The sequence below is a fragment of the Macrobrachium rosenbergii genome, chromosome 7 (genome assembly GCF_040412425.1).
Source record: "Macrobrachium rosenbergii isolate ZJJX-2024 chromosome 7, ASM4041242v1, whole genome shotgun sequence".
Taxonomy (NCBI): Eukaryota; Metazoa; Arthropoda; class Malacostraca; order Decapoda; family Palaemonidae; genus Macrobrachium; species Macrobrachium rosenbergii.
Window position 1 is genome coordinate 7125476 of NC_089747.1, and position 14604 is coordinate 7140079.

General features: G+C 35.6%; 1 protein-coding gene across 1 annotated transcript in view; it reads left to right on the forward strand.

The window, feature by feature from the left end:
- LOC136840061 (uncharacterized) overlaps positions 1-14604 on the forward strand; it is a 1603746-nt gene that overhangs the window by 1541025 nt on the left and 48117 nt on the right. Inside the window, 3 exon segments of the mRNA XM_067106396.1 lie at positions 283-366; positions 3989-4085; positions 10943-11154. Coding sequence (XP_066962497.1) covers positions 283-366; positions 3989-4085; positions 10943-11154 — 393 coding nt within the window.

Below are 14604 nucleotides of genomic sequence, written 5' to 3' on the forward strand. Positions count from 1 at the left end.
CCGAAATTGTCATTATTAATTGTATCGAGTGACAGTAATTAGCCGTAAGGTAATTGCTTGTTTTACTGTATTTTCCTGTGACCATTCTCTAATTTGATTCCGTCAAATTATAGAGTACGTCAAGAATTATCAATCAAACGAAAAGGGTTTTTATGAGGTGTATATTGCTGAGTGAAGAATTTTGGTTTCAAAAACATTTTAATTTGTTGAAATGGTATGATACCGACTCAATCAGGTACTTACATGTATCAGTATTTACTGAATATTTGCTTCCTTTTCCAGTGAGACGGGCAAAGTTCTAACTACCATGAAAGCGGGAGACTTCTTCGGAGAAATCGGTATTCTCAATTTGGATGGACTCAACAAGTAAGTCCCTCTTCTTGCTTCCAGTTCTGAAGAAATGTGTAAAATTTGTATGGACTTTATGGACTTTGCCTTCAGTCCCGTAACAAGTAATTTGCATCTTTTTAATTTTACCTTTTTATGAAGTCCCTAAGACTTCGCGTCTTCATGATCTATTGACTTTTTCCAAAGTTCCCCATAAAAGAATTTACTCCTTTCCCAGTGGTTAGTTCCTTCAGTGCATCTCACGCGGTGCACTGTAGGCATTACTAAAGGATGTTAACAGCGCCCATTGACCCATAGATGTACCCACTTTGTAGACTTTTACTTTACCTCCATTCCCTCTTCCTTCCTTCAGTCTTACTCTTCAACCTCTCTAACTCTTATTTCTTAGCGCAAGATCCTTGTACTTCATTTCCTTTATTTTTTGGATCTATTTAAATTGCTGTCCAGCCACTCCAACTCTTTTTCATCCTCATAAGTGCTGAATGGCAGAAAATACCCCAGGGCTTGGCTTGAGAGCCCAAATTTCAAGAGTGAAATCAGTTCTTACTCTTTCTAAGACCCTGAGCTAATAAGACTTCATTTTACAATGAAGTCTTGTTTTGAGACACGTTTCTCTAGATCACCTATTCTATGGCAAGAAAGTCAGACATCTTCTTATTCTCAAATTTCTACAATTTTTTCAATTATGTTGTTGCTCTCTTTCAGTTATTTCTTAGTCTTGTTTCTCTCTCTCTCTGTTTTTTAATCTTTTTTCTCTCTTTCAGTTATTTCTTAGACTTGTTTTTCTCTTTCAGTTATTTTTTAGTCTTGTTTATCTCTCTCAATTATTTCTTAGTTTTGTTTCTCTCTCTGTTATTTCTTAGTCTTGTTTCTCTCTTTCAGTTATTTCTTAGTCTTGCTTCTCTCTCTATTTCTTAATCTTGTTTCTCTCTTTCAGTTATTTCTTAGACTTGTTCTCTCTTTCAGTTATTTCTTACTCTTGTTTCTCTCTCAGTTATTTCTTAGGCTTGTTTCGCTCTTTCAGTTATTCCTTAGACTTGTTTCTCTCTTTCAGTTATTTTGTAATCTTGTTTTTCTCTCTCAGTTATTATTAGTCTTGTTTCTCTCTGCCTTTACCCAACTATTGGTCTACTCCCTTTCCCTGTATTCCTCATATTTATTCATGAAATATGATTATTGTCTTGTCTTTTTCTTAAACAGGTGTATTTGTTTATTTTGCTGGAATGACTTGCCTTTCTCTCTCTCTACTAAATGCTGTATTCCATAAGCTCATTGTTTCTCTCATCAATTCATTCCTTTTAAAAAGGTCCTTTCATATTTTTTTCACCATGTATCGTGCCTACCTCTCCCAACAATTGATCACATCAACTGGGAATTTTCCTCCTGTTACACCTTTCAAACCTTTTTACTGTCAATTTCCGTTTCAGCGCTGAACGAATTAGGCCCCAGTGCGGCCTTTGGCCTAAATTCAATATTCAATTCAATTAATTTTATTAAAAGGTGAAATGTTGTCACCTGTATCGTGCTTTCTTTACCACATCAAGAGAATTTGCATATAATTTGTTTTATATGTTGCCTTTTTGTTTATAGTCAACTCGTAAACGTAACTGTTTTTCATTAAAAAATTTGATACAACGCATTTATAAACACATATATATACATATATATACACACACACACACACACACATACACATACATACATACATATATATATATATATATATATATATATATATATATATATATATGTTATATATATTATTCTATATTTTTAATGTAAAGTCAGAAACCCATCAACGTATTTGTTTCCTGTAGTTTTATAATAACAATTTGGTTACAACACGTTTTTAAATATATAGGTGTCGTATATATTGTTACATTTTTACCCAAAGTTGAAATATGTTCGCTCCTTCCAGTGTCACCTGATTTGCATGGAATGCATAAAACCCCATAATTTCTTTTCCTCTTTTCTCAACTTCTTCAAGTTTCCTCATCACATTTTATCAGGAGAATAGAAAAATTATGCATCGCTGTGAATTTGCCATTCGCCCTCATTAATATTCCAGAGAAAATTGAGTTTTCTCATCATCAGTATTTCATTTTTTCATTTATCTTTTGGCATGTCAATAGAGGAACTGGAAATCATGTCCTGAGTTATCAATTTTTATCTATTTTTATACTGTTAACAGTTTCCTCCGTACTTCGGCCCTAACAGAAAATGTGAGAGGACTTCCATTTTTAATTGTTTTTACTCCTGTAAATGTCTGTAAATTCTAATTCTGTTTGTTTCAGAAGTGAATTTTTTTTCTTTATTAAGCTGGCATTAGTTCAGCGCGGGCTCTTCCTTCTTGGGAAACAGGCAGAATCGATTTATTTTCTTGCTGTTCGCTGTGCCATGTCACCATTTCTAATCTCCATGAATTATTATTATTATTATTATTATTATTATTATTATTATTATTATTATTATTATTATTATTATTATTATTATTATTATTATTCAGGTGCAAAAGTTGTAATAAACAAGCTAAAAGATAATTGTATTGCAAAGCAAGTTATCACGAAAGCAAAAAGTTCCATAAATTAAAAAAAAAAAAAAGTGCAAAGTGATAAGCAAAATAACCATTAATGGAGATAATTCAGCAAACAGATTACTGTATCCCTAATTACACAACATTATTCCTCTCATGATTATATATTTCACACTGCGTGAACATCAAAGTCTCATCTAATGACCCAGTTCCCTTTGGTGCTTTCTTGATTCAGTCTGTACCCACAGGGTAGAATGTTTATAGACATTTTCGTAGACGGGGTGAAGATATTCATGAGATTCATCTTATTCTCCTAGTTTCCGTTCCCAGTGCACCTCACGTGGTGCACCGTAGGCATGACTGAAGGGTGTTTGAAGCATCCCCTCGGCCCCTAGGTTCGACCCTGTTCATTCTTTTTATTATTCATTCTTTTTATTATACCTCCGGCTATATTCTATCTCTTTCATCTTACATTCCACCCCTCTCCTAACAATTGTTTTATCATTATTTCCAGTGCTGGATGACCTCATAGGTATTAGCGCTTGGCCTGCGGCCTAAATTTTATATTCCAGTTATAATTCCAAGTCTTGTAGCTTGACTGTAGTTTGTGACATTACTGGGAAAACAGAAATAATTTGATTTCCTTCTAAATTACAAGAAACTAACCCAAAATTATCTGCCTAACCTAACTTAACCTATCCTCACATTACACATTTTAAGCATAATACTTACACCATCATATATATTATCGTGCGATCCATGAGTTATATCTTGTGTTTCAAAAGCATACCAACGTTTAACGTCTTATACTTTTAATATAATCTTGTAGTCTGGTCGTAATATTCGGCCTCTGGCTGCAACCCCTTTCATTCCTTTTACTGTACCTCCGTTCATATTCTCTTTCTTCCATCCTTCTTTCCACCCTTTCCTAACAATTGTTTCATAGTGCAACTGCGAGGTTTTCCTCCTGTTACACCTTTAAAACCTTTTACTGTCAATTTCCCTTTCAGCAATGAATGACATCATAGGCCTAAATTTTATATCCCATTCCCCGACCTTAAATGAATGTTTTCCATCCGCGCCCTCTTCTTCTTCTTCTTCCTGCAGGCGAACGGCGGACGTGAGGTCAGTTGGCTACTCGGAGCTCTTCAGCCTCTCCAGGGAGGACGTCCTGACGGCGATGAAGGATTACCCTGAGGCCCAGGTAGCTCACATGTTTGCAAGGGGCGGCTCTACTTCGGCACGTATCGAATGGTTTTTCTATTGAGTTTATGCTTTCTGACGCATATTTCCGTTTATCAGTTTTATTTTGATTTACGTTTTTTGGTTTTTTAAAATGTTACGTTTGAGTTGACTAGAAATTTTTTTTTTTATTTTCGTGGGCGTTGTATTCATTGGCCTATTCCCCAGTTGATGCTATCAGGCGCTTCGCTTTTGTTTTCTCTGCTGGTAATTGACTTCAGTCTTGTGCGAAGTAAATTTATGCATTCTCCTTCCCAGTTGTTTGTATTTTTTCAGAAAAAGACAACTCGTAAATGCAATTATTTTATCGTGCTTTGTGCAGTATTAGCGTTTCCATGCATTTTTTACCAGCTCCCTGCTTCGTTTTATCACTATGTAAAAGTAGAGTTCACAGCCAAACTTGGCCAGTTTATTGGAATTTTTGAGAGCTGCTAAAGTGACGTTTAGTAAGGGGAATGCTTTTATTCCGAATATATCACTCCCCGGGAAATCGGATACAGTATGCAGTTCCTTTTTCTCATTACTATTTTTTTTTTTGGAATATTATTATTATTATTATTATTATTATTATTATTATTATTATTTATTTATTTATTTAATTGTTTACGTATTTACTTATTCGTTTATTTTGTTTCTTTATTATCTTAATTTCATACATTTTGTGCCAGATGTATCAGCTAACCCCATTTCAGTTAATCTTTTGAGCCACAAAAATAATTCAGTAATGATCCCCCAAAAAACTTTACAAATGAACATAGGAAATTTAATTTTCCCAAATACACCTATAAGAATGTTTAGTCAATTACGAGGTATTTTTTGTAGGTTGTGAGAACTGAAGGTAAGACGAAACTTTTTGTTCTGATATCATTAATATGTGTTTACCTCTCGGAAGGATTTTAAAACAAGAGTTTATGTAAGATGTTAATTTGTCCCTAAGTAATGTTTATATTCCAATTAACATTCCATTCCCCCCAAAACAACAGGTTCCTTTGAGCGTGAAATGAAACTCATTTTTATCATTCAGTGGTTAAATAACCACTGCTTGTTAATTTTATATGAAGAGAATGAAACTCTTTTTATCATTCAGTGGTTAAATAACCATTGCTTGTTAATTTCATATGAAGAGAAATGGAACTCTTTTTATATCATTCACTTGTTAAATAACCACTGCTTGTTAATTTCATATAAAGAGAAATGAAACTCTTTTTATCATTCAGTGGTTAAATAACCACTGTTTGTTAATTTCATTTGAAGAGAAATTAAACTCTCTTTATCATTCGGTGGTTAAATAACCGCTGCTTGTTAATTTCATATGAAGAGAAAGGAAACTCTTGTTATCATTCAGTTGTTAAATAACCACTGCTTGTTAATTTCACATAAAGAGAAATGAAACTCTTTTTATCATTCAGTGGTTGAATAACGACTGCTTGTTAATTTCATATGAAAAGAAATTAAACTCTTTTTACTATTCGGTTCAAAATACATATTTCATGAATACATAATCAATTCCCCTCCCACATTTTTTTAAGGTCAGTAACATTCGCTCTCATGTTTAATTACAGTTAGCCTTCGACGTAAGTCCCGCCATAAGTACCAACGAAGGGTTCTTTGTTAAGTCTTGTCTGTTTCTTTTATATTTTATTCTTACCAGTGAATCCACATAAACATGCAAAAATAATTCAACGATAACTGACTCACATTAATTTGCGGCAGTTAGTACAAACCCTCAAACCCCTACTTCCATTTTTGTCAGTTTGTAAATATCGGTATTTTATACCCTAATATTTTATACCCTACAGCAGAGTCCACGCGTGACACCCTCTTCTCTTTTTTAAAATTGCTACTTGACAGTCCAAAGAATGTTCATATACGTTTGAACCCTTTCGTGTGTGTGACCTTGTCGAACCTCTGATCCGTTGATAATACTCTCTGTTTGTCCTAGTTTTTTTTTAATAGGAAAATGTCGAGAAAAATATTATTCCCACCTTTTCAGTATGTGTTAAATGTTGTTAGTTTTTTCCTGAGGATGACGTTGCCCCCTTCTGTACTGACTTTTTTCCTTGCTAAGAAGATGGAGGTTCGGGAATTTGTCACTTAAGCAAACGAAGATTATAATTGTTCTTTTAAGCTGTTCCGGCGTCGCAGCAACAAAGGTCAGCGGGCAAAGTAAAGACTGTTTCAAGCGTAAGCGTACATCAAAATTACTATCAGTCACACGGAAAATAATGAGTCTTATCTTAATAAACTATAATTCTTTCGCTGTTCGAGACGAAGTTACCCCACTGAAGTTTTGAATCCATCAGTGTTACAATCAAGTCCTCTTCGAAACCAAATTGCGTGAAGAAATGAACTGCTTCTTCATCAGTGTTTAAATACACTTTATGTAAATAAATGATTGAACAGTGCTTATATGTTTTTTGCATGCACTGATAAAAGAAATCTACATAAATAGGATAAAGTGACGTTGAAGGCAAAGTTTGCAATTAAACCTTATGCTCTGAATTCCACAAAGGGGCAACTTTTTCACATTTTCCTTTGCATAAGAATCAGTTTAACAATTTGGATTATGTGGCCATCTCCGACTTCATCTGAAAAGTACCAACAAGTTTCTAAATGATAACTACAAAATAAAATTATTGAAAAACTGAAAATTGTCCAGAAACTCGTCTCCAGAAATTTAGCGTGGAAAAGAGCAGCACATGAATCACTCTTCAACAGCCCGCCCCCTCTCCTCCTCCTCCCCTCCCCCACCCCCTCTCACCCCGAACCATATAATGTCGTCCTACAAACCGAAGGAAAAAATCCTATTGTCAACAGACTCGCCCTCTTCATCTCTCTCTAGGTTCTCTCACGACAAGAATCAATTAAGTATCGAATCCCCCCTTCCCCCCTCTCCCCCACACAAGTCAAGTCGAGTATGAAGTTTCTGAAGTATTCCTTGAAGCCTTGAGGGTTTAGAGGAGGACATGCCACTGGTCGGAACCCCCACCCCACCCTCCCCTTTCTCCACCTCCCCTCTAAGTCACTTAACATCTTCCCTGAGAGCCTTCGTCCTCTGTGACATCTGTTGTTGACTGTTGACCTGATGATGGCGTGACTTGACCCCTTCACATGTGATCTGTGTCATCTTTCCCTTGTGACTGTCTGGGAGTTCGTAGTTCTTTTAATTTCTCGCAGATTCATTTGGAAGTCCAAGTGTTTTTGTGAGGGTTTTCATTGAGTAAAGTATAGCACTTGCATTTCGTTCGTCTAGTACAATAGGTAACAAGAACTTAATCAATATATATATATATATATATATATATATATATATATATATATATATATATATATATATATATATATATATATATATAATAAAATAATGCTTATGTTATTTCGTACTCTCAATCATCGCCCATGAAACTACGTAAATCGTGCGTTTCAACTTAAACTTCGCTAAGAATCTGAAAGTCAGGCTTGTACGTTTTTATTTACATAAAAGATTCCTTGCAGAATGTAAAAAAACTCCGTTGTCTGCTTCAGCCCTGAAGAAAATTGAAAGAAGACGAGCAAGGGAGATTTGGGCCTAACCTTGTAGGGAACTAGATGTAGTTTTAACAACTTTTTCCAGACTGTTAAAATAGTTCGAAACATTTGCAACTGGAAGTGTTCCAGTGACAGTTATTGTGTCTTGACGCAGGGCCCTGAATTGGAAGATAGGTTGGAAATAGAAAAAGTATATTATTGTTATACAAAATGAGTTGACGATGACATAAAAAAATAGCCTTAATAACCATCAACATACATAGCCTAGTTCCACAGAATAAATGGCCAAGTGTAAAATATGCTGAGTGGAATGCTTTTAATCCGCTATCAGTGTCCTTGTACCATTTAAAAGGCCTTTTAAATGTAGTCTTGTAAAATCATTCTCTTAATATTTTTGCTCTATGGAAAAAAAATTTTGTATTACAGGCGTACATTCTAAAAGATTACATCTTAAATTTTGTTATTCATGTGGTATAGATTCATCAGTTTTATGAATGGTTTATTTTTAATATGCCTTGAAAACAGACTTCATCGTCATTTCTTATTTGTTAGCTATAGATTTCGCCAAAGTTTTTAGGGTGAATAACAAAGTACTTGACGAGATTTAGGTAACTGGCTTCACAGGAAGAATGCAACAATACATGATAAATTAAGATAAACAGTATCATGCATATTAACATTGAAAAGGACCTAACATTATATGATTTCCGAGAACCAAATGCAAGTTATATACCTGATTCTACAGTTTTACTTGTGGAAGTCTGTAAATTTCAGCAGCCGATATCACTGAGGTTAATCGTGATTGGCGGAAGCTCATGTTCAGCACCAGCCATTGGCTACAGCGATATCGGCTGGGGATAATTTCCGTCAGCTCTAAAAAATAACTCACTAAATTACGCTCCCATATAGTTCTATCCCCGAAACCCTTGCCCTACAAAAATTCTCTCTCTCTCTCTCTCTCTCTCTCTCTCTCTCTCTCTCTCTCTCTCTCTCTCTCTCTCTCTCTTTGCCATTCTGAGACCCAAGCGCCTAAGATTCAGCTTCCTATGTATGAGAAGAAGCTACAAAATCAAATTTAAATTAAATATTACAGGTTCTCAAGAACTTCAAAAATTTAGATACCTTAATAAACAGACCCCATTGCAAACAGAAAACAGTCCTTATTACCATCATTAAGTGATTATGTTTGTAACATGCTTATTAATTTGTTGACATATCATTTCAATCATTTTTTTGTCAGAATTGCTGGGTCTCAGAAGACTCGGCAAAACAGTTCTTTGATGGAGTTGTTTACAAGACCGTGATTTCATCTAATTGTTGTTTATTTACTACTCTTTCCCTCCCTTAATGGAGCAATTAAACAATAAACACAGAGACTGTCGTATAATACTTCTTTCCCGGTCGCCCAGGTGACGACAAAAACAATCGTCATCTGGGCTTTGGGAATTGAAACGAAAAACAAAAACAAACAATAAAAGACTCGGTTTCATGATGGCAAAGGCTAATAACACACTTCTCTAAACTGCAACAATCCGGATCCGATTTTATTGCAAGCAACCTCTATATTTTTATATATATATGAATATATTAGAGAATTAGAAGTTATAAATGTATTAGAATTAGGCTTCATATTTCGCTAGGATATGATGCAATTTAACTGCAAGAAGTTTTGCTTTCCTTTTTTTTCTTCTCTTAACTCGATCTGGTCATCGTGGGTCAGAATTTGGCCGAAACTGTGAACGAGAGAGAAAAAAAGGAAAACAAATCTGGAAGTCAATTTTAGAGGTTTAAGTGAGGAACTAGCTTTTGAAGTCCAGAAGTCTCAAGTCTCTCTCTCTCTCTCTCTCTCTCTCTCTCTCTCTCTCTCTCTCTCTCTCTCTCTCTCTCTGTACTAATACATTTGCGGTACACATTGAGATTGTCTCATGAATTATGTATGTATGTATGGATATCTCTCTCTGTGCTTATACATTTGTGATACACATGTAGATGAATTCTCTCATGAATTATGTATAGATACTCTCTCTCTCTCTCTCTCTCTCTCTCTCTCTCTCTCTCTCTCTCTCTCTCTCTCTCTCTCTCTCTCTCTGTACTTATACATTTGTGGTACACACGTAGATGAATTCTCTCTCATGAATTATGTATATATGTATAGATACTCTCTCTCTCTCTCTCTCTCTCTCTCTCTCTCTCTCTCTCTCTCTCTGTTTGTATGTGCGGTACAACTGTAGACGATATTTTCCTCAGTGAATGAAATGTATGTTAATACTGTATGCTTCCTATATGGCAAACTTTCACGAAATTAACATAAAGCTGTGGTCTTAGACTTTCCCTCAAAAAAACTATACCATCCTTTTATCTTGAACTGTTTATCTCAAATGAAACTGGCTCCGTAGGGGGTTAGTGCCGTCAGTGCAGGCATTACTAAGGTTCATTGCAGCTTCCCTTCGACCCCTAGCTGCAGCCCCTTTCGTTCCTTTTACTGTACCTCCTTTCATATTCTCTTTCTTCCATCTTCCTTTCCACCCTCTCCGAACAATTGATTCAGTGCAACTGCGAGGTTTTCCTCCTGTTGCACCTTTTAAACTTTTACTGTCAATTTCCGTTTCAGTGCTGAATGACCTCATTGGTCCCAGTGCTAGGCCTTTGGCCTAAGTTCCATATTCAAGTCAATTCAAGTGAAACTAGGAATGTACAGAATCGTACATCTTAGCGTGAGAAACTTATGTAGAGAGAATATGAGACATTGTATTTTAAATTTCATAGTTTCTCTGCTTTCTCTGTCATTGACTCCAGCCATCCCTATCACTCTGCATTTAAATTGGATTCTTAGATTCAAAATTTGCTGTTAGAATTAAGTTTTAAGACCTGTCAAGACGGTAAGGACTTATCCTGTTCTGTTTTTGACTCAGTGAAATTGGATAATTGTTTGAGTACCATCTAGTAAAGAATGCATAAAAAAAAAGTTATAACCATTCTCTAAGCCGTTTGCAATACATTGACATTACATTTTTGTGAACAAGTTCATAAGACATCTATCTTTTTGAATATTTGATTTTCTACACAGAGAAATAAATAATATCTGAGTTGCATATATAAAAATACATAAATTAATTTCTTTTTGCATATTTGATTTGTGTCTACGCAGAGAAATAAATAAAATAATATCTGAGAAATATAAGAAAATACATCTTAATTTATCAATCAGTCTCCCAGAAGTATCCTTCCCCGCCACGACCATGTCTGACCGCAGTTGCCACTTCGTCTCTTTTTTTTCTGTCTCGTGCACAGGAGATCCTTCAGAGCCTCGGCAGGAAGCGCCTGATGGAGGCGAGGCATCAGACATCCAAGTCCGGTTCCTCGGGATCCAGCAAGAGGGGCACGCCCTCCCCCAACAAGGACGGCGGCCCCGACGACAAGAACGCGAAGAGGATCGTCAGCAGGATACGGTCGGACGTTTCGGCCATCAGGAACGCCTTCAGGAGGAGTAAGGGCACGACGAGGTGAGGGACTTTTATCCTGAGGATGCCAGAGTTTTTTTTTTTTTTTTTTGTGAGGGCTTAGCTGCTCTTTTCCTCCACGCGTTGCGTTTTGATGTAAATATTTTTATGTTTTTCGCCTGTGGACACTCTCTCTCTCTCTCTCTCTCTCTCTCTCTCTCTCTCTCTCTCTCTCTCTCTCTCTCTCTCTCTCTCTCTCTCTCAAAACTGTACATATAGTATATAAGTCCATGCACAAAAACAGGCAATACACAAGCACTGGCCTAATTTTCTTCAACTTTGCCACAACAACTGAACTGGATAACTGGACAGTTCCAGTTCCGACCTCAAAAGCCTCTGTTCATTTATTTCCCGCCGTAGAATATTCGACATATGAAGGATCATTTCATGTTAAATTACTAATCTCAGTATTCTATAGCAAGTGATGCCCTTTCAGAGGGAATTCCCAAGAGGATTAATTAGGCTTAGTATGAGAGTCGGTAGGAATGAGCTCCTAAGCGTATTAACGACGTACGTTGCTTGGTGAAAGTTTTGCCGGATGCGTGTGGATACTGAATTGGGTTGTGTATACACTGTACTGGCTGTAAAACTTGACATTTCTGTAGAATGAACTTATTGAGTCATCCAAATGTTTTGGATTAATATTCAGTGGGTAGCCGTTCATATGAAAGAACGGCGAAAGGCCTTTAATACGCTAAGCAAGCTTTCAGGAAATGAAGTGTCCTCGTGTGACAAAGGAGAACAGCTGAAGAGAAGAGAATAAAAGCCAAGAAAAAATTAAAAGGCACATCAACATGCACATATGTATACCCACATACGCAGCTAAGTTGAAAACTTACCATGTGGCAGTACATTGCCTTTTCAAGGCAAAATCAAGACCAGTTCCTGAATGACAGTTCTGCAGTGTTACAGTAAGGGAAGAACAAACGACTCTGGGACATCGTGACACCTCGGCAGACTGTGGATACTGACTCCCTTTGAAATGAATAACACGTCCCCTTTCAAGGGGTATAGAGACTGAATGTATGGACGATAAACAAACTAAGTGCCATCCTTGCTGCCTGAGTAATGCTTGGCTCTCCAGCTGCAATTAGGAAGTTTTTAAAGAGCTGTGAAAAGCAAGCTTGGAGCCGGAAGTAGCATTGTTTATTGTCAATTACTCAAAAGAAATGCAGTGTTAATTATGCTACAATGAATCATGGACTGGGAGCATTGTGTGAGGCCGACTAATCAGCAGTCAGCTTTTGATCGAATGTTGCCTCATACTCCGCAGACTATAACACTACCATTCCGTTTCAGAAACAGTTAATAAAAGACTCGAGATAACATTTTTTAGAGGACGGAAAGTGAATAGAAACTGTTGATCAAACCAGACATTTTCTTAATTCTATTAAAAAAAAAAAGGGTTGTCTAGAACCTATAAGTTCATTCATCATTGATTATATGCGAACGAAACATTCCATTGACCTATTCAATGAGCTTAGAACAAAAATCCTGAGTACAATTGCTTGAAAAGTTGAGTTAAATTGAAAATGCGGATTGCAACTTTATCGCAGGTATAGTGGGGTTAACCAATGACTGGAATGATGTAATTCACGAAAATGATTCGAAAATTGAGTAGTGCCTGATTATGAATAATGGTAGTGAAAGGTACTGACATATTGTGTACAAAAGGAAGGTTATTATCTTGCGAAAATGATTTATAAAAAAACAGTTATTTTAGCTAAGGACCCCCAAATCTGTCATAATAGAGTTATTAATAGTAATTTAGTTTCTCTCTCTCTCTCTCTCTCTGTCTCTCTCTCTCTCCAGATCGAGAAATTATTGTTATTATTGAAAAATCGTAGTTTTCCGTGGAACGCTCATAAAACGCCCTTATCTTGCGAAGCAGGTTTCCAAAGAATATATGTAATGGCTTTGCTCGGCCATTCTATATAATAATAATAATACAATAATAATAATAATAATATAAAAAGGAAGTAGGCTCCCTTTTAGACAAGTCCTGTTAAACAGGATGGCTGCATAATTTGAGTTAATTTTATATTGAGTTATAATTCTTCATAATAATTTTTTTTCATCCACGCCAATACTGGACACCAATTGGCAGTCTTTATTCTCTGTACAAGAGAAGGTAGTGAAACACGTACATAATAATAATAATAATAATAATAATAATAATTCTGTCGACTTAAAATACGAAAGAGACTGATTTCAGAAATGTCTTCCATATATTAACGAGGCTTGTGACCTACCCGTGTCTGAGGAAGCTCTGGACAAGGTCACCATTGAGGCCACATGTGCTTAATCTCGGAGTTATGCGCGAATTAAAGAGCCCCTGTTATCTGCTGGCTGCAGTGTTTGGCCGGGCCTTCAGGAGGAGACCTTATAGAGAGAGAGAGAGAGAGAGCGAGCTCTGTCTTCTATAGGCGATTCTGTTCGCCTGGTTGCCCCGAATGTAATTTGTTAGGGTGTTGCCTGGTTTGGGACGAATTTTGAATCGCTTATTAGGTTTTGTGGCCTTAATGAGTTGCAGTTTATGTGTTAACACATTAACACACTTGTGCACACATGCGCACAAATATATATATATATATATATATATATATATATATATATATATATATATATATATATATATATATATATATATATATATATATATATATATATATATATATATATATATATATATATAAATATATATATATATATATATATATATATAAATATATATATATATATATATATATAAATATATATATATATATATATATATATATATATATATATGTGTGTGTGTGTGTGTGTGTTTGTGTGTGTGTATATTTGTATGTATGTTTGTATGTTCATAGCCACTTTACCACGGTCAAACATTAGATTCCTAACAATTTTTCCTAACAATTTCCAACCCATTAGTATAATGTACAGGCTCCATTTTGAGATAGCTAATTTTGAAAGTGTCGGTAAATATTATAGATTCAAACTTTTTTCGTTTTAATAACTATAACACCTTTTTATCTTTTTGGGGGAATGAATGGGTGCTGGGTGATTTGAATGTAAATGTTGATGATGCTGGGAGAGATGGAAAAGGTTGTAACTTCGAAGTGATCAAATATATGAGCTTCGAAATAGCATTTTAAAAATGTTACTCTTGAGAGAGAGAGAGAGAGAGAGAGAGAGAGAGAGAGAGAGAGAGAGAGAGAGAGAGAGAGAGAAAAGATTGCATGTCAGAAATGCAAATGCTTGGAATATAAAAAAAAAAATTTTTGGAAAAAGAAGAAATGGAGAGAAAAAATATTGTTACATCGCTTTGGTAAGGCTAAATGGACAGGTGTAATAAAATGAAGGAGACTTGCAGGGGAACAGGAAACTAATCCAGAGAAATTGAGAACGTTGATGCAAACAAAACAAACGTAAGTCAAGAAAAGTAAGGTCTGATAAAATTTTTGGAGG